We start from the raw sequence: 21703 nt of genomic DNA, 5'->3' as shown, positions 1-21703 counted from the left end.
GTGGAAAAGAAGGGAGTTCTCTAGCTAGGGGGTGAACTCCTTGCTCTTTTGACTTGGCAGTCACATCACTTGATAAATCAAAGGAGAGAACCCCTGGTGGATTGATGGGTCCTAGTGAGAGGTGGACTCTACCATCAAAACAGAGTGGGCAGCTTCTGCTTGGGTACCACTAAGAACACCAAGTGTTGCTTTGCTTATTAAGTTCTCATTTTAGATATAATATTTGATTCAGTTTAATGGCATCTTGTCAAACTTTCGACTAATGTAATTTTTTTTCCTCTTCAATTTAATGGCTTTTTGTCAGGGTTTTCATATTTCCTCTATATTATCAATGCAAATTTTTAAATTTTAATTGAAATCTTGCCGCATGTAGGAAGGTTATCATTCCAAATGCTAGTTTACAAAAGAACCCGCACATGAGTTTTCTAATGTTTCACCATGGCCCTTGGAGTTTGCAGTGCACCGTTGTGAAAATTTGTGCTTTAAGGATGAAGTGAATGCCCATTCATGTTTCTGACCTGTAGGCTGGTTGAGAAAATCAACAAATCAATTGGCCAGGACTCAAATTCACAAGCTCAAATTGGAGTGTTGGACATATATGGTTTTGAGAGTTTTCAGAATAACAGGTATAAAATAGTATGTGTAGTTGTTAACATGCTTTGATGGTGTTCATTAACTTTATAAGGCTTCTTTGGATGATCCTCTATGCTGGAGTTTTTCTACTTTAAAGAGCATATGATTGATGGGTTCTTTGCATAATGTCAACCAGTTTTGAGCAATTCTGCATAAATTTGGCAAATGAGAAGCTTCAGCAGCATTTTAATGAGGTGAGGCTTCTAGTTGATAATGTCGTCGATGATTGCCTCATTATTTCTATTCACAATGCCACATGGCTTGATGGTTGACTCTAGAAATAAAGATTAGTTTTTTTGCAGCATGTTTTGAAAATGGAACAAGAGGAGTACACTAAGGAGGCTATTGATTGGAGCTACATTGATTTCATTGATAATCAAGATGTTTTGGACCTCATTGAGAAGGTGTGATTCCTTGTCATATTTCTCCATTAACCTTCTTTTTTGGAGAAAAAGAGACTTGATGTTTTTGACTGCACATATGAAACAAGAGAAACAGATTATATAAGGATGCTGTGCCTTTCTTGGTGGAGAGAAGAAGATATATTAACGTCTTGCAAAAGACCCAATGGGTCTATGAGACAACAGGTGTACAATGTGTCCATGGAATCTCATCATGGAAAAAAAAGACAACATATCACAAAGAACTAACACTAGTCCCTAGGTAAATGTAGGTATGTACGGATCATCATCGTCATCCTTATCATGGAGGATCACCATCCTCATCATCGTGGATTCAAAATGGGTGTACAGGATGGAGCTATCCTCGTTGTGTGGTAGGGGTCCATAAAGGATGTCCAGCATCGGTGAAGGGGTGAGGAGTGTGGAGAAATGAAATGAAATCATATATTAACGTCTCTAAGAGGGCATAATGGCCTATGAGACCAAAACTGAGAGTACATCTGAAGTTAAGAGAACAAGACTAAAAAGTACAATAAACTGATTGTCCTACAGTTATAAGAACAGATCTGCAAGACTCCGAGATGATACTGAGTAGAAAATACTGGAAAATACTGGAAAATGTATATCAGGTAGATCCATGTATGCTGATCAGTTGAAGTGTTGCCCTCTCCTTAGATCAAGTATCTCCGCCATGGGGCTGTCTAGAATGGACAGGTTGTAGAAGCGAGGTAGGTGCCTCTGATGCCGAGCAATAATGGCTCTGATCTCGCGATGGTGAGGATGCCGTGGTCGGGATCCTGGTGGGCGTGGCCGACGAGCACGACATAAGATAACTGCTCTATCAGTGGTGACTCCCTGGGAGCGAGGTCGGTGCTCTGATGGCCCGATGGAGGAGGTATCAGGAGGTGTGTGGGCTGGGTTGCTGGTGCTGGTGCCGAAGAAATCTGTCAGGGTCCTCTGTCTAGGTACATCATGGCTTGGCCTCCTGTCTGCCAATAGGGTCTCTCTATGTCTCCTGAGCTCAAGTAGAAACAATCCGAGGCATCTCTGATCCTCAAACTCCATGACCCTGCGTAACGGCTCTCGGAAGAGGTAGTGATATCTCCCTCGGATAATAGACTGTACATCGGCAAATGTAGTGTTCCTCTCTCTACCTCCTGGTAGCATAGCTGACAAATGCGGTCATCCACGATCTGATGCACATATCGCCCTATCTCAATCCGCATCAATCCGCAGCTGGTGTGATGAGGTCTGGATCTGTCGAATGGCACAACGTATCCCATGTGATAGGTGTACATCCATGTACGCCGGGCGGATGATAAAATCATCCGGTGAGAGGTGTAGAAAATGGCTCTTGTAATGAGTCATTTTCGTGCCCAAGGGCTCAAGGGGGCTAGTCCATGTCCTCTCTGTGTCCACTCTGATGATATCCATCCTGATCACGCGGTTTTGCTTTGAGCGGGTGAGATCCAAAAATGGACAATCCAGACTGTACTGAAAGGGTGGTAGTGCCTCTATCCGCAAACCATGTAGGTCAAACCATGATCTCATCTGAGCGTGCCAACAATGAGTATCTCCATCCTCTGCCAACTGTATGGATGAGGTCAATGCCAAACGGGAGTACCTCTGCTGAGGGAGCTCCCATAGCCGCTGTAAAAAGGTAACTGCCTGGAATAGGGCCTCGGTTACTACTGGTGGGGCACCCAGCTCAGCCCGAACAATCTCATGTGGTACTGATGATTTGCTCCGAATCATGCGGGCAATCATCATAATCAGTGGTCTCTCCATTTGCCTCCATCCCTCATCTGTCCCTCTCTGAGATTTGTGCCCCCAAATTGGAGCTCCGTACAGGAGGGTCGATGTGACAAGCGTATTAAATAGCCACAATTTGGTGCGTGGCTCCTGAAACTGTATGTGTGCACATTGCCTCTCAAGTGCCCCCAAGGCTACATGCCGTCGAGCTAATCTAGGTTCTGCTGCCTCCTTCAGGGAGAAACGCGGTCCTGTGAAAGTAACTCCCAAGTAGACATATGACCTGACGTACTCTACCGGCTCCCCTCGGAAAGTGAACGGAGGCTCTGATCTCGTCACCCATGCCTGTGTGGTGTTAAACACCATAACCTTGGTTTTCCCAAGGTTCACTGTCAGATCTCTATCCGCACAGAAAGCCTGTAATGCATCCAGGTGTCTCTGTAGTCCTCCTGTAATCTCCCCCTCATCCTGTGCTGATCTCTGCAACCCTACATCCTCTGCCGTGATCTCCCGGTACATAGCCTCTTGAGTATCATACAACTCTGTCTGCTCTGTGCCGGTACGTGCATTAAAGTCTCCCAATAGTAATATGTCTCCCATGCTGGCAAACCTCATGATATCATCATATAGTGGTATATAGGAGTCTCTGCATATTCGGACCCACATGTACCTGGCATCTGCATCTCTATGTACCACATGTATTCTGTCAAGAAGCTCCTCCCTGTAAAGTATTGCCACTCCTCCCGATCCTCTGGTACCTCCCACTGTGCGTGGCTGAGGGCGGAAAACTGATTCCCATCTATAACCCCGGACGTCAGGAAGCCTCTTGTTTGTGCACTGATGGGTCTCCGTATACATAGCGATATCACTGTGTCTGAAAGTATCCTCAAAGTATCCTGCATCTGTCCTAAGGGCTCCGTTGCAATTCCACACCGTGAATCGCAAGGTCTCATAGGCTGCGGACCGTCAAGCGGGCCTCCTCTCCGTAATGATGACTCGGCCATCTCTGTATACCGCCCATTTCCCCTCTTTCCTTGCCTCAAGCACACGCGGCATGTGTTCCTTCCGGTGTGCTATCTGTGCCGGTGTAAGGTGCCGGAGAGAGAGAGGGAGGGAGTGGGAGGGGTGGAGAGAGAGATTTGTACTAACATCTTCAAAAGATTCCAAGGATCTATGAGACCAAAAGGTATTTACAGTGAATCCATAAGAATACCGAGTCATGGAAAAAACTGATAAAAAGAAACTAGCTAAGTTGCTGTGAGATCTACCTGGAAGATACAATATATCACTATGTGGGATGAACTGGAGATAGTATAGCAAGACTCAGCTAATGACGCCATCCTCCTTCAACACAAATGGGAAGGCTAGAGCATCTCTAGCGTGGGATGGGAGCTCTCCATGTCTCTGAAGAATGTTCCAGATATGCAGCTGACGGGTAGAAGGTCTGGATCCTCGGGGATGTTTGGCCCTTAGAATGGATCTAGCCATCTCTCTAGTGACCCCCAAGGTGCCTCCCAGGGCTAGAGGATCACGTGTCTGGATGGCAACCTCAGAAGTGGACGGGTGTGCACCAAAGACATCTAAAACGGAGGTCTCAGAAGGGTCTCTCTCGCTGTATCTCTTGGAGTGCTTCCTCAGCATAACCTCTCTCTTTTTTTTTTTTTTTGGCAGAAAGGAGACTTATATTAAGTATGAATAGACCATACAAAATCACGGCTAGAAGCTGGAACAAAAAAACCTCATCCTAGAATGTAGGGTGAACTCAACCAATATGGGGCCAGTAGAGTCTTGTGAGGGTCGATGAGAAAAAGGTCTCCTGCTCCCACTCCCTAATGAAAACAGAGCGCTTTGCTTGCGAAGATTTGGATGGTCCATGTATATGAGTCCATGTGGCCTTAAGAGTGCGAATAATTTCTCTCAATATAGTACAAATGCACTACTAAGTGTCGTATGTTCTCAATAGTCTTTGTGCATCTGGCCCTCCAAATCTGCCAAGCTGTGATACTACTGCCAATGATCTCCCAAGTAGTATCAATCCTCTGCTGAGGTGGTGTATACTGTGTATGAGGAATATGCAGTAACATGCAACGTTGGGCCACACCTCTGCATATCATTATGGCGATGTCCAGATTCTGCTGTCCTGATAGGCCCAGGGTTTGGATTGACAGTAAGCAATTGGATCTTTGTAGTAGGGTCTACAAGAGGATTCTTACATTGACCTAGGTAAGACGCAATATACGTGAGTAGAATGGATGGATGTCCGGATCCGGGGATTTGCTTACATGGTCTTGTCTCCTTTCGCATTCGCAAGGACGTGAATTGAACAAGAGGGAAGTATGTTACGTCTCGATAGGCCTAGGGTTAGGGCTAGGGACATGGACAAACCTAGGTTAGGGTTAGGGCTTATGTGGCATGGGGACGTGGAGGGTTCACACATGGCTAAGGGCGCTAGCATGATGAGGTCTAGATTGGCTAAGAGAGTATAATTAATAGCCTAGTGCCACAAATAGCTAAAAGCTTATAAATAAAGGAAGCGCCAATAATAGTCAGATTAATGATATATAAGTAACCTTGGGGGCACTTATGAGTTATTGAGATATCTATGCAGTAGACAGGAGGGCTACCAGGGTGTGCAAAACCTCATGGCCATGAAGTGTAAGGTGGGTGTTTCTTCCTAATGGTACGGGATGCTGGGTTGGGGGATGCGTATGACGTCAGGTCTATGACACCTCGTTAGGGTTTTGGATCTAGATCAAATGATACTTGGTCATGGTCTATGGAGATCTTACATTGGTATTAGAGAATGGATCTTACAAGTGCTAGAACCTGAGGCATGGAGGATGTAGAAGATAGTACCCTCATGTGGGATGTTTTGGCAAGAAAGTTAACTGCTTTGCTTTCTTTGCAAGGAGGGAAGGAGAAGAGGAGTTCCATGCATGCATGTGCAAGGAACAGGGGACATAGAAAAAGCACCCTTGGTACGTGCTGGTGAATGACTCCTCTGAAGTGCACAAAAGCTACTTGTGATGTTCCCATGGGCTAGAAGCGGGCAGTGGTTTGTAGTCCTAGAGTTCATCTCGTGAGTAACATATATATGGCTAAGAACCTCTTAGCAGAGGTCCAGCAAGCGTAGACAGGCTCACATCATATGGGGGCAGCTACAAGGGGTGAACAGCAGTGAGGGAGAAGCAGGGGTGTGCTGCGCACATGAGTTGCATCAGCCATGCTGTGGCACTGAGGGAGGCAGGTTAGCGCCAGGGTTAGGGTGGCCTGGGGCTAGCCCATAGCTAACCCTAAGATCAGCCATGAGTAGCCTGAATAGCCAAGGCAAAGGCAGCCATATGGGAGCCTACTTAAAGCGGCCAGCCCTTCCCAGCCAAGAGCAGCCAGTGAGTGCAGCCAAAGGGCCCCCCAGGCTTGCAAGGTGAGAAGGCCTGCCCATGGGCGGCCAAACCCTAGCATACAGGGCACATGGGCAGTGCGGGCAGGGGTTTGAGCAGGGCCTACATGGGATTGGGGGTTTGACTGGACAGGTCGCGCAAGTGATCTGGACAGCAAGCAGAGAATCAGACGCAGAGCAGAGGGCCACGTACACGAATGGTTGTGCACATTTGTGATTGTGGTGGGCCGTGTGGGAGAAGAAAGGCTAAAAAGAAGACGTGGGAAAAGCATGAGTTAAAAAAAAACCATAAGTGAGCTCTATTTTTTGGGTGCTAAAGTGGGAGGGGGCTCAATTTCAAGCTCCAATTTTTCGGAAAGCACTAAAGCAAGGGTGTTTTTTAAACTCAATACCCCTATAAATTTAGTCTCTCCCTTCTTGTTGGCTCATACAACACATGTTGTGCAAGATCTACATACGCCATCCCCAAGATCTTTTTTTTTTCCGGGAAAAAGATCCTTCTATTAGTTACCGAGAAAAACACCCATAATGGCTAAACGTACAAACTCATTCCCAAATGGGAAACGAGAGTCCAGAAGCATAAAAGGGGAGGATGCTCTTCTCCTCCGGCTGGCTGCTCTAGGAGGACAAGGCTATCTCATACAATGGGGGGAGGGGGAAACAACCACATAGGTGGTCTATAATGCCAAGTGGGCTCGCCACCACTGTCACAACCGTGACACTAGATCCTCAGAAAGGCCTCCTAGTGCTTCCGCGTATGTTTTGAGCCACCCTGAAGCTTCCCTCACTGACCATGGAGGGTATGAATGATATCGTGAGATGCTCCGAATCGACTCTGCTGGTGGAGTGAGGGTGCCTTCGATGGCTTTGGTGCATTGAGCTGTCTAGATGTGCCACGTAGCACTACTGCTGCAAATCTCTATGGGTGGTAGCCAACTGGCTGTCAATCCACGGGCTATCTGGTGCACTCTCCTGAAGCCGGTGTAGAGAAGCTAGGCCTCTGCGAATGCTCCTCTCCTGCTCTCGGAAGCTGCTTTGTGCTGCTTCTAGAATACTAATCCCTCCAAGGGGCTTGCAATTGCTCCTGAGTGAAAATCTAGCCTCTCCCAGGTCTCCTGTATCTTGCTACAAATCTCGGAGTCCTGGATGAGGCTATCTGGGATCGGGGTACTCAAATGTTTATCCTACCTCTAGGGGGAGAATAACCGGTGCATGATCAAACAAGGTAGTGCTTGCCAAAATACCAATCATGCCACCATGACCACAAGCCCACTCATCTACATAGGACCCATCTAATCTGGATAGGTTAGGGCCAGTACTCCTGTCGGATCTTGAGAAACACAAACTCCCGGGGTTGCATCCAAACTTTGTAAGATGCCAAGGGTCATGTCCCCTGAGAGCCGAAATCAATTTCTCCCAAGCTGAGTACTTTGTACCAGGAACTGTAGCCATGCCACCTTCGAGTCTATCCTCTGCCGACTCTAGCATGTTAAAATCCCCACCCATACACGAGAAATCCGCCCCAACCCTGGATGTTCCATGAGTCAATCCGCATAACTAAGATATGTGGGAAGCGGAATTGGTAGAAGTGCCCTCCACTTGAAGAGTCTTGGGCGTGGGTTTCGATGGAGAGTAGTCACTGTCGGTCTTGGGGCGAAGCCTTGCGAGATGGGCACGAATCCTAGCCTCCATGTGGAGCCACTCTGTTCAAGCCCTGGAGTATGCATACTCTGGACTCCACCTGTCACAATGCAAGTATTTGTAGGAGGGGGGAAGGGGTACCACCACTGAAACGTGAAGAAACACAAAAAGCAACACCTCTAGGCTGGAGGACACCCAACTCCATTTGAGCCAAAGGCCAGAGGTGGGTAAGCATGTCAGTGATATGGAAGTCGTGCAAATGGTGCGAGAGCTCTATAGCTTGCCCCCGAATAGCGGTGGACACTGACTCCATGCTCAAGGCTAGATTAGGCAATGGATTAAGCAAAGCAAGGTGCTAACGATGATGCACTCTAGTTTGTTTAAAGGCACCCAATCTAATACAAATGTGTGTTGAATCTTACCTCTTGCCTTGTTGTTATCTTGTCATTAGCTTAATCAGTTACTTTCATTATGGAAGTTTGAATATCTTGTTATTGGCTTAATCAGTTTTCCTTTACTTCAATTATATAAGTTTGATTAGATTAATCCACTTCTATCCACATTAGTTAGCTCAGTTTTCCTCTAGTTTCATTATGGAAATTTGAATATCTTGTCATTGGCTTAATCAGTTTTCCTTTACTTCCATTATATAAGTTTGATTAGATTAAAATCCAATTCTATCCACCTTAGTGAGCTCCCAACTTAATTTTCAAGTTGGTATCAGAGCCTAACTAATCCCATCTCCTGCCAATCTCTGCACATGTTTGCAAATCAGTTCAAATCTCATCATTGGAGTAGTTCTATTGGAGACAACATATGTTCTCCCGCTATTTATCAAAGGCAAGCATGTAGTCGAAATGTGTAACTCTATGTGAACACTCCTTATGAGTGTACTAGTGTGTGTGTGTGCAGGCAATATTACAAAAGTAGGAAGGATGTGGGCGACAGTAGTCAGAGCTGATTCTTTGTTTGCACATGATGTAGAGAATTCCATGCACAAAAATATGGCTGATTTTCAAACTGCAGAACGTCCTCTGCATTGTGACTTGACTAGTCAGGCTGCCATGCTAGTGGAGGCGTATTCTCTGCATTGCTCACACTGTAAATATATCTATACCAATCCAATGTTTTACTTACAATATACAAGGCCTCTGTGATGTGAATAAATGGAGGCTGCTTTGGTCATATGTAAATACTATGCATTCCCATGTGTTTGCAAGAGCATAATCAACATAGTTTTGCTGGAGGACAGGGGTCTTCTTTGGATATCAAATCTTCTATGCAGGATCTCGATCTTTTTTTGGTACCCTCATGATGGTTAAGCATGATTTACAGCCTGCATTAGCCTACAATGATCCCAATGGCCATTGGCTTGTGGTACAATGTATGATTCAAGGAGAACTCTATGGATTTGCGAGTGTTTATGCCTCGCAAACTTCAGCATATAGAGCTGAGACATGGTGATCCTTACGCGCTTACCCATGGATTTCGAATGCTTTCATTGCAGATGATCTTAATAATTCCCCTGATTTCCATGATAACACCTCTCACCGCTCTCATATGATGTCCTTTGAAAGGCAATTTTGGATGCAAACAATGACTTCTTTGGATTCATGTGATTTGTGGACACAGCTCATGCCATAGTCAAAGGGTTATACTTTTCATCATAATGCTATTTTGCATTACTGGGCATGTTTGGATAGAGGGTACCTTTTGAATGCCGCTTAATATGATGCATACACATGTAAGCTGTGGATTGATCATACATTGCGCCTTTTTGATCATTCGCCAATATGGCTGGCTCTATACTTGGCATGGCTGACAATGATTGTCCTTTACCTCATAAAAGATTGCTCAATTAACAGTTATGTGTCACAGGCTCTATTTGCTGATTTGGTACATACAGCTGTGTATCCTCTTCTCATGCACATGCAAGAAGACAGATTTTGCTTGGTCCAGCTTTTTGCGGCGAATGCTATGATACAAGACTATGGAAGGTGGTATATGGGAGAGAATAGAAGACAAGTTGAACAAGCAAAATTGGCAATACAAAAGTACACTGAAATTAGTCATTCTAGAGAGCTAAATAATGATGAGAAACACAAGCTGAAATTTGTCTTCGTCATGATGATGAATGTAAGCTTAATAAATGGCAAACTACGGCGAGGCAGAAGCCATTGCTTGATAAAGGGTGCTCTGTCAAAATCTTTTTCAAAGGTCTCCATGCTTCCAGGCAAAAACATTACATTACAAGAGTTAAAAGAACGGATGGTACCTGGACATGCACAAAAACACAGCTTGTTGAGACTTTCCATGATTACTTTTCTCGCATTTTTGTTGCTCCTCTCCGGCTTTCAAGAGAGGCTCTTGATGCATGAGAGCTTTTCTTACATCAGGTTATGCCCATCATTACATGCCAAGAGCCTGACATTATGGATGAGCCCTTCACGAATGTACAATTGGATGATGCTTTGAAAGGCCTAGGTAAATGGAAGTCTCCAGGCTGGGATGATTTGAGAGTGGAGTTCTTCTAGATGTTCTGGGATATTTTGAGATCGCCATATTTGCGTATGGTGAATCATTACAGGAATGTTGTATGCTTGCCATCTTCATGGAAAGAATGTTTGCTGAAATTATTTCCGAAAAAACAGCTTTGTGAAGTCATATGAGATTGGTGTTCTATCTCTTTAATGCCAGTCATATATAAATTGGTTACCAAGATGCTTGTTAATAGGATAAAAGGTGTCTTACATGCAGGTTTGCATCCTGCGCAGTATGGATTTGTCCCTTGAAGACAAATCACTGACAATATAGCAAATGCGTATATTGGCATTGAATCTAGATGTTCTTATCATGCAGGTGGACATAGCTAAGGCTTTTGATACAGTACAATGGGAGTTCATAGCTCAAGTGATGGATAGAATGGGATTTGGGCCTAAAATGAAAAATGTTATCTTCTGGCTTTATCAAGAGGGATCAACTAACTACATTTTGGACGGAGAACTTTCAACCTCATGGTATCTCGGGATATCTGTTCGCCAGGGTTGTCCGCTTAGTGCACTTTTGTATGCCATTGCGACTCACCCAATGCTCCTTTACATGAAGAGATTGACAAGAGATGGACAGCTACATGCGATGGTACACAATTTGTGGCACAGGCATATGCTGATGACTCTTTCTTTTTTCCGAAGAATATAGAGGCTGATGTGAGGACTCTCGTGAAAGCACAGTCTCTCGATGGTTTGGCTATGGGATTACATGTAAATTTTCAAAAATCAAAGTTGCTCCCTTTGAAAGATTATGATTTGCACAGCTTTTGTGGTCGGGTCGGATCATCCCACCTAAAGAGATAGTCAGACATCAAGGTTATCCCATTGGTCGGCAATTGTCTTTGAAAGATGAAACTCAATGGGTGATGGAAAAGTTGCACTATAAAATAGAATACTGAAAATTATCTACATGGCCTCTATATGTGTAGTTGTGTATAGTACAATCAATAATCATGGCATATGTTTAGTTCTATCTTCCGTTCTTACCTTGTTGAGTAAAGAGATTGATAATTTCATGTTTAAAGCAATGGAATGCCTATGGAAAACCAAGGCAGATAGAAAAGGGTTATGTTTATTAAGGCAAGACCTTATCTGTTTGCCCAAAATGCATGGTGGGCTCAACGTTCTTAACATTCATTATCATATACTGGCAAGAAAACCCACTCTTCTACTTGCATTTATAGAGCAAGTCAAGCCATGGGCACGCATGTTGGGAGCTCTATGCACTAACATGCAAACAAATGCATATGGTCATTGGATCATCAATTATGATAATATAATCTTTGGGCATTTTCATGGTCGTATTCCAGGTTCTCTATATTCGACTGCTCTCATTCGAGATTGGCAAGCTATATTGTGTCACTTGCAATGGTCAAGTAGGCCTCCAAATCAAGAAACTCGGTGATTTTACAAAGCATTCATTGGAGTAGGGTGTTTGATCCACTGCTTGCTTTGTCTCAACCAAAACAGGCCTACAATCTTTCCACATTGGGAATTTGTCACGTATGCGATGTTGTGGATGAAAATGGTTATGTTCTTACCTTCCCACGTGCAGTCAGGCAATGCAATTTAGGAGATTCATTTCGGAAATAATGCAGTCCTTTTAGCCAGTCCCAATGCTTGAGGAATTACTCAAAATCCGAGATTGGTATTTGATAGGCAACCTCCATGATATATTCATGTATCATTTTACAACTTGTCTGCAGCTAAGGCTTATAAGTTGCTCTTACCACCTTCATGGATTGAGGATCATGCAAATCGCCTGAGGCATATGTCAAAATCTCTTGCTTGGTGGAAAGCTGCATTGAAAAGAATTTGGAAGAGTGGATTGCCCCTCAAGCAATGATTGTTTCCGTGGAGATGTCTAGCTGGAGTATTCCTAGTTGGATCTCTTTTGGTACGAAGGTGCATTGCCTCTGCTTCTTGTAGGCGATGCTCTCATCCTACAGACAGTGCCTCATCTTCTGTGGTATTGTTCGCACTCTCGGGATTTTCTTGATGATTTGTATGCACATCTTCAGGCTCATTTTTCGGGGAGGCATTTTGGTCGAATGTTTTGGCTTTTTGGTTGCCTTTTTCCTCCCCTACCAAACTATACTGACTTCCTTGACTGGACCAGATTTTGGGCTTTGTGGACTATCTATCATGCTCAGAATCGGTTGCTCTTCTCTAGAGATTCTATCCGGTTGTTTGTTTATTTCCGGAGAGCCCTTTTCCAGTCCCTCTGAGATTCTCGTCAAATTGGGGGACTAACCTCCCAGCAATTAGAAGTGTTTTCCCACTGTTTTTCTGATTTGAGTAGTAGCTTTCCTCATCTGGGACAACTATGAATGTGTATTTTCTTGTTTCTTAATGAGATAGCGGTTTCACTAAAAAAAAGTGTGTGTAAGTGTGAATAGCCTCTAGGGCTAGAAATTGTGTGTGTAGTAGCAGTGATGTCATAGAGTGTACAATTGTGAGCATTATCACATCTTACTCTTTCTCTAACTCTCTCTCTTGGGTTCCCTAGATGCCATTATTGCTCAGCATCGGAGGCGCCTACCTCGCTTCTACGACCTCTCCATTCTAGACAGCCCCATGGCGGAGATATTTGAACTGAGGAAAGGGCAACACTTCCACTGATCAGCATACACTTGATATACATTTTCCAATATTTTCTACTTAGTATCATCTAGGAGTCTTACTTACAGTTCTTATAACTGTAAGACAGTCAGTTTATTGTACTTTTCAATTTCATTTGGTTGTTCTCTTTGATGAGACACCAACTTCAGATGTACTCTCAGTTTTGGTCTCATAGGCCATTATGGCCTCTTAGAGACGTTAATATATCATTTCATTTCATTTCTCAATCCACAGACCATGGATCTCTTTGGCCCTCCATAGCTGCTGCACCCCTCAACCCAATACCAACAACGGGTATCAGAGCTAGGCCTACAGCCCACATCATCATTTGCGCATCACTAGTCTCTCAGCACCTATCTCTATAAGCATCGCTCTAGAGCAGCCTTATTAGAAGGCACTATTGCATGTATTTGTTTTTAAGGCTTAACTAAAAGCCTTAAGCCTTAAATTTAAGGCTGTGTAGTAGAGACACCAACCGTTGGCAGGTGCATATCAGTGAGTGTCTCCATCAGCATGGTCAACAAGGAGAGCTGAATGTTCCAAATAAGAGAGAAAAAGGCAAGAAAAGTAGAGCAGGGGGTTTGTAGCATCATTCTCCGTGTACAGCTTGATGACACTGACTAGACGAAGAAGAGAAGTCAGCAACAAAGAGCGCCTATACTGGTAGTTTCACCCATTTTTAGTGCAAAAATCGGTAAGAGAGGAGTTTGTATTGTAGATCCCTGTGGAGCTCAAGCAGTAGCGCAAATAACTTGCAAGAGTAGCACCGCGTTAGGCTTGGCAGCGGGTTTCCCTTGGATGCAGTAGAGTGGGAGAGAGAGGCGGCAATTTGATCTCAGAAAAAGTGACCAACAACAGTTTTTGCATAGCACTGCAATCACTTGAAGTTTATCGTCTTTCCAATTAGTAGCTTGAAAGAACCTTAATGTTCTTCTATTTTTAAGATTGGTGAAAGGCTGTTCTCCATAGTCATCTTCCTCATAGAAAATCGAAGAAACCGAGTAGATTGTTAAAGAGGAGCTTCCTGTCTACAGACCATGCCTCTTTGCCCAGCGGCTCAGCTCCGATTCCAATATAGAGCCATATAGTTTGGCCAAGTAATGACCAATGATGATCGTCCTGTAATTGCTTGGTACCATGGGGTCCCCACTCTTAAAGAGTGGTACAACGATATGCTCTGTCCAGCTTGCCGGGAAACCCTCACAAATGGCACGATTAAACACATGTACCATGAGCGGAGCCAAAGTGTCGCGCGCATATGAGAAGTGCTCTCCAACCATGAGCGGAGCCAAAGTGTCGCGCGCATATGAGAAGTGCTCTCCAACTAGCCCATCATGATCCTGTGCCTTTCCATTCTGTAACCTGTCTATCACATCTAGCACCATCCGCATAGTAAAAAAGGTGCTGCTAGCCGGTCTAGCTCCCAGTGGAGGGGGGGGGGGGGGGTGGGGGGCTGTCGTGGTGCATCATATAGCTCTCTAGCATAAGTATGCCATGCCTCCGGTGCAGTAATTGGAGTACCAGGCTGTCTCTCCTGAAACATCTTCCATGCCCTCTTGCTGTCCTTCCCCAGGAAGAGTTGGTAGATCTCCTCCTCTAGCTTTGCCAGGTAGGCTCGTTTCTTCCTTTGCACAAGGCGCCGAAAGATGATCTTGGCCTATCTATGCGTGAGTGCCAATGGCAATCTCACGCTGTAGCTGTGCTCGTGTCTCACGACACTCATCATCATACGAACTGTTCCGTGGGGTAGTGCTGTGTGTGTGTGTGTGTGTGTGGGGGGGGGGGGGGAAGGGATCATAGTGCAGGGAAACGCATATGAGGCGGATGCATGTAGTACACCTGCCAAGCCTCTCGTGATCTCGTCCAGAGGGCTATGTGGTTCTAAAGCAAACAAGCCATCAGATACTACATCTCGGTAAACCCCAACTGTCTCATGTGTAAACTGATATCTCAGGTACCTAGGTAGATGAGTGGCTGGCCCATCTCTCGGGGATCTACCTACTAGTGTGAAACTCAGGTATGCATGATCGGCTGCTATGCCAATGGGCCGGCTGGAAATCGTGAAACCCCGCACATTAGGTATCAATGAAGGAGATCCCATCAAGTAGTCCACTGTGCTCGCTCCCCCTTTATATTTCGAGTGTGTGAGAGCATCTGATCCTTGCCATGTCGATAAGCCATTGTATATGACCAACCCATGTGCACTCGCGAGTGTGAGAAAATGCCTACCATAATCTGTAATCTCCCCCTCATCCTGTGTTGATCTCTGCAACCCTACATCCTCTACCATGATCTCCCGGTACATAGCCTCTTGAGTATCATACAACTCTATCTGCTCTGTGCTTGTATGTGCATTAAAGTCTCCCAATAGTAAAATGTCTCCCATGTTGGCAAACCTCATGATATCATCATATAGTGGCCCGTCAAGAAGCCTCTTGTTTGTGCACTGATGGGTCTCCGTATACATAGCAATATCACTGTGTCTAAAAGTATCCTCAAAGTATCTTGCATCTGTTCTAAGGGCTCCATTGCAATTCCACACTGTGAATCACAAGGTCTCATAGGCCGCGCACCATCAAGCGGGCCTCCTCTCCATAATGATGACTCGGCCATCTTTGTATACTGCCCATTTCCCCTCTTTCCTTGCCTCAAGCAAGCACACGCGACATGTGTTCCTTCCGGTGTGCTATCTATGCCGGTGTAAGGCATGAGAGAGAGAGAGAGAGAGAGAGAGAGAAATGAAATGAAATGAAATGTTATATTAACGTCTTCAAAAGGCCATAATGACCTATGAGACCAAAAAGTTACATCATGGTGGATCTGATACAATGTCTGGATAAAAAACCAGAAAATGAAAAATAAAGATGATACTACTGGCACCTAGAAAATGAAACTGGAACTGGAAGGTAAACAGAAACCCTTATAGGGTGTGAATATAGTGAGGGGGGGGGGGGGGTACGCTATGGAGGTGAGTGGAGTACAGTGAGGGGATACAATATCATGTGGGACGGGGGGGTACACTATGGAGGTGCCTCCATCTCATAATATGTACCGCATCGGACGCTGGCGGATGTCCTCAATATCCTCTGTGGTCAGGACCTTGACTGGGTGCCCCGCATGTCTCGCAAGAATAATCCGAATCCGCCGCTGCAACATCCGTCTATGCTGGGATGCCCTCCTCCGTAGTCGTGGGCGTCTAGACCACCCAAGCTCAATCGCTCGATCAATCAGTGTACCGCTGGTGTGGGCGGTATCCATGTCCTGCTCTGCTGCTGTGGTCCATCTGGCGCAGTGATGGCTGGACTAAAGAAGTCTGTAATGTGCCTCTGAGTCTGGCTCTCTGTGCGCCTAAGCAGGCTATCTCTATATCTCCGCAGCTCAAGCAGGAACAATCCCAAACACCTCTGGTCCTGGTACCCCATGACTTTGGAAAGTGGTCCAAAACCCTCTCTGAATAAACAATGGAAACGACCACGTATCTCATAGTATGCAGTACAATGGCATATATAATGCAGCTCTGTCTCTGGCTCCCCATGGCATACTCGACATATCCTGGCCGCAGCTGGTATACCTCTATATCGGCCAATCTCAATCTCAAGCTGGTGTGAGGATGTGGGAATCTGACCAATAGCACATCGTACTGCATGAGACAAGTGTACATCCATGTAACTAGGTCTGATCACAAAACCATCTGCTGTGAGCTGAAGAAAATGTGTACATTTCTCCTCTTTCCTTGCCTCAAACAAGCACACGTGACATGTGTTCCTTCCGGTGTGCTATCTATGCTGGTGTAAGGCATGAGAGAGAGAGAGAGAGAGAGAGAGAGAGAGAGAGAGAGAGAGTCTGTGTACAATGAACTCATGGCAGCTGTTTATGAAAGAAAAAGGTATCAAGAAACCAAGAAAAGACATTTCAAAGTCAACAATTCAGGGGTGCTCCATAACAATAAAGTTGCTCAGTTCGTTTCTGATGGATGCATGATGAATTTGAACATATTCAGAGAACCTGGGATAAGCCTGTACCTACTCTCATATACAAACTCGAGCTGCCTTGTGTGGTCTTGCCAATAAGAAAATACTCGCAAAATGCAATCATAGTGTTCTTTCCGGGTAGAATGCCCACAACAAGTGATGTTGCACAATGGCTTCAGTCTTTACTGGGTGGCAATTATGTGGAGGGAGTGTATTATGCAGACAAAGGATTTTATGAAGTGCTGCCCACCGAAAATCAATATAAGCTGCAGGTGCTAGAAAAATCGCCATTGTACTTTGGAAATCAAATGGTGCATATCTTACCGTGGATGCCCACTAAAGATTATCAAGGACTCATCAAACATAGATGCCCAGTATGGGTGGAATTAGTCAACTTTCCCAAGTACATGATGCGACAGGATTTGGCCAAGCTTGCTGCTTCTCTTGGTATAGTCTTATGCCCACCTCGTCCTTTGGGTAATAGGAACATGTTTTGTTTACTTTGGGACACGACTCAACCCGCGCCCTCATCCATTGTTGTGGAAGTAGATGAGGTTCATATGGGTGAAGCTTACTATGAGTTGAAATGGGGTGTATTTGCTAGTGCATGCTACACGTGTGGTACATCATCGTCTGCTTCTAATCAATAACCGTTACCTCTCGCATGACATTTTCCATAACTTGGTCAAAGAGGTGATTACACCCCTAAAGTTGCAACAAATGCTGGAAAGTACGGATGTCACCTGGTATCGTTTTGTTTAGAGGATCCAACTCATCATTAGAGACTATGGCCATTGGTATATGCATGAAGAAAAACACAGGGTCCATAATGCAGAAGCAACTTGTCAGGCTCTGCCGGAGCTTGCTTACACGAGGAATCTTTCGGTGTCTGAAGAGGAGGATTTATACAATGCAAAACATGCTGAAAACGATAGATGTAAGCTAGAAAAATGGCAAATCAAAGCCAATCAATGGCCTTTCAAGGATAAGGGATGCTCTTCAAAGAATTTCTTCAAAAGCTTACACTTTGAACGGCAAAGAAACACCATTAAACGTGTCAAGACCTCGACGCAAACTTGGACATTTTCCAAACAACAATTGCCTGATGAACGTGTGTCCCACTATGCACATGTCTTTGCTACTACAGGTCTTGCAAATGTACAAGTTCGGGCAGCCAGGGATCACTTTCTCTCTCATGTTTCACACACAGTATCACAGGAAGAGGCACTCTCTATGGAACAATGCTTCACGTAGGAAGAATTGCAGGTGGCAATAAAACAATTGGGAACTTGGAAATCTCTAGGTTGGGATGATTTAAATGTGGAATTGTTCTTGCACTTCTGGGACGACCTCAATCATGCGTTGCTCTTTATGCTAAATGATGCTTGGTGTACTTGGAAAATGCCCAAATAATGGAAAGAAAGGCTTGTAAAACTTCTCTCAAAAAAGAGCCCATGTGAGACCTTCACTGAGTGGCGGCCAATAACCCTAATGCCCGTCGTATACAAATTGGTCACCAAAATGTTGGTCAACAAGGTAAAAGGGGTACTTTATGCAGGCTTACACAAGGCACAATATGGTTTTGTCCCATGTAGACATATAATGAATAACATTGCAACTGCCTACATTGGGGTTGAATATGCAAAATATACAAAACAAGATGTGCTTATTTTGCAAGTGGACGTAGAGAAGGCCTTTGACATAGTGCAACGGGATTTTATTGCGGAGACCAAGTGCAAGATGGGGTTTGGAATTAAGATGTCCAATCTTGGGTTTTGGTTGTATCAAGGCAGTGAGGCATCATGTATTCTTGATGGTGAACTCTTTGACTCGTGGTCTTTGGGTAAGTCTGCGCGTCAAGGATGCCCTTTGAGTGCCTTATTATATGCGATAGCAACTCATCCTTTGCTTCTATACATGGATCATCTTACTCGGCAAGGTGCACTTCATGGTCTTCAATTGCCATCTGGCAAGCATTTTGTGGCACATGCTTATGCAGATGATTCCTTCTTCATGCCACGAGATGATCTCCTTGTTGTAATGGATGCCTTGGATATGTTTGGTACAACTGCAGGACTGTGAATTAATTTCCGTAAATCCAAGCTTATCCCTCTCAAGCCACAAGCTTGGCACAATGTCTAACCAGCTTATCCCTCCAATCAGCTGGTTAGTTATTTGGGTTACCCACTTGCATGGTACATGTGGTTCAAACTCTAGGCTGATTGGGTTTTGCAAAGAATAAATGCTAAATTGCAGTACTGGAAGTTGGCCACATGGCCCTTACATGTTGCACTCCGTATTGTACAGTCCATTCTCATTGCATATATACAGTTCTTCTTATTACTGCTTGCTTTGCCCAAGAAGCTTTTGGATGAGTACATGTCTGCTATACTAGAGATACTTTGGAAAACTAAGCACAATACTAAAGGCCTCGGATCGCTGCGAAAAGACAAGCTATATACGCTAAGAAATCATGGGGGCGTCAACATTCTTGATCTTCATACTCATGTTATTGCAAGGAAAGCCACTTTGCTCGCTGATTTTGCAGCTCAAAAACAGCCATGGGCACAGATATTTGCAACCATGTGCACCACTTTGAAGTCCGCCACATTTGGTGCGCGGACCACAGATAACTGGGAGGTGGTTTTTAGGCACTTTAGAGGAAAAATCCCAGGCTGCCCCTACAGCTCTAGGCTACTCATGGACTGGAAATTACTGACAGAGAAACTAGAATGGCATGGAAGATCACTCGAGGTTGGAAACACCATGCACATGCAATCCCAAGCCCAAAGAAGGGATCAAACCAAAGAGGAGGATGGGGGCTGACGCTCTGCCTCCGAGAAGATAAAACGTGGGCTCTAGATCTATTCATCTACCCTAACCGGAGTACACCTCGTAACCTAGTGCATGAGAAAGTCCTTCCATGGTTCATTGCCAGGAAGAAATCCTCTAACAATCATCCTACAAAGAAACGCCTTCTTACATTGTACCTTTGGGTTTATGATGTTCAAAAAACTTCTTGCTTGGGTAGGATAGTGGTTTCGCAAGCAACTCATGCCCTAGTGTGTCATATGCGATCTAATCCTTACCAAAGAAAATTCCAAATGAGGCGACGTAAGTGGCCAATGTATCCCCTATGAAGAGCCCAAAAAGAAGTCATAAACCAAGCACTTGCAAGCATCACTTGGAAGGCTCTAGATGCCAAATCAAGCTTCCTGCTTCTCTAACGCTGAAGTTTGCTTTTAATGCTCATGAGCTCAAGCACAAACTGTTGTGCTAGGGAGATATCAATGCCAACTTGGCAGCCAAGGTATGTTGGAGTGCATCCTCTCTCGGTCCAAGTGAATCCCACATCCAAACTCCAATCTGCCTGCGGAGAATCATTGATCCAGAATCCCATTGACTTGTGCCAATTAATGGTGGCTCCTCTTGCCAAACAAAGGATCTTCAAGGATATTTGGAAGGCACAAAGACATGCATGTGAGGCCTCCAAAAACATCGTAGTATCATCTGCTAGCTCCGAGGCCAATAACTCTTCCTTTGTATGTAGAGGCAATCTAAGGCTGGAGACTTCTGGGGTAGCCCAAATGAACCTGATCATAGCCTCCGCTACTATGAGGTACAATAAGGGAGCTAGGGGCCATCCTTGCCACACCAAGCATGAAATCTAGAAATGCTCACACGATGTCCTCCTCATGCCAGAATTGTGCTTTGGGCCTCCCTACGTACGCATGAGACCCCTCTGATGAAGTCCTGGGAAAATGCCATTCATGGTATCGTGACTTCCAAGAAGTCCCAATCCACTCTATCGTATGCTTTTTTAAAGTCCAGTAGGAGGATTTCAAGGGGTTGTTGGCTAGATTTAGCCCACTTTGGAGCTTCCCAACATGAGAAGATATACTCCTTCCTTGGAGGAACCCATTCTGTGTCATGAATAACACTGCAAAGAACCGGCTGTAACCTCATACTGAATGCTGTAGCTAAGATTTTATATCCAGATCCAAGTAAGTGATGGGCCTCCACTGCTTATCCCTACCTTTTGGGATAAGGTGGATAAGACCCTCCTTGAGAAAAGGGGGCAGCGTGCCTGTACAATGCCACGTCTAGCCAGTAAAGCAATAGTGATCTCATCCCCAATGTGGCCCCAGAACTAGAACGGTAGAAAGAAGGATGGGGAGAGACCACCATCCCTTCGGCATTAAGAGCCTGCAATGCATGTCGCAACTCATGCTTTGAGAAGGGGGCATCCAATAAGAAACACATATAATCTGTGATAAGTCTGGGCATGCACTCCCAAACTTTCTTCTGTGCAACATATCTGTGTGGAGAGAGGGCCTCTGCAGAATGAAATACTCGACAGTAATCTGATGTGATACTCCTCACCTTGTGAAACATTCCCTATTATGGGGAGGTAGTAAAGGTTTTGACGTTGCCCCTTTCAAACTTGTGGTTTGACTTCAGCCAAGATGGGAGCCTTAGGGTCCATTGTTGGGCATTAGGATGGAATACATGCAGCACTCTCTCGCAACAGTAACCCAGATGCATGTGAACTGAGGAGTTTAGGTAGAGACAATAAAAACCCCTATCTGCAAACCCTAGTATTGGAGAGGAAAGAGGTTTTAAGTTGGTGAGTGGGAATGAACAATGGCTTGCTGTGCGGCTGCCACCTCATTCCTGGCTTGCTCCATTGATTCGGCATGGGTGTGGAGAACGGATGTTGGTCCACAGCGACTT

General features: G+C 44.9%; 1 protein-coding gene across 1 annotated transcript in view; it reads left to right on the top strand.

The window, feature by feature from the left end:
• Positions 1–21703, top strand: part of LOC147642378 (myosin-11-like) — a 142561-nt gene that overhangs the window by 50494 nt on the left and 70364 nt on the right. The window contains 3 exon segments of the mRNA XM_086805732.1: positions 525–626; positions 770–827; positions 936–1037. Of these exon segments, the coding sequence (XP_086661858.1) occupies positions 525–626; positions 770–827; positions 936–1037 (262 nt within the window).

Source organism: Cibotium barometz, chromosome 1, assembly GCF_041138505.1.
Source record: "Cibotium barometz isolate CiBa-2024 chromosome 1, ASM4113850v1, whole genome shotgun sequence".
NCBI lineage: Eukaryota > Viridiplantae > Streptophyta > Polypodiopsida > Cyatheales > Cibotiaceae > Cibotium > Cibotium barometz.
Note: the sequence above shows the minus strand (reverse complement) of the source record. Positions and strands in the feature narration are given on the sequence as shown.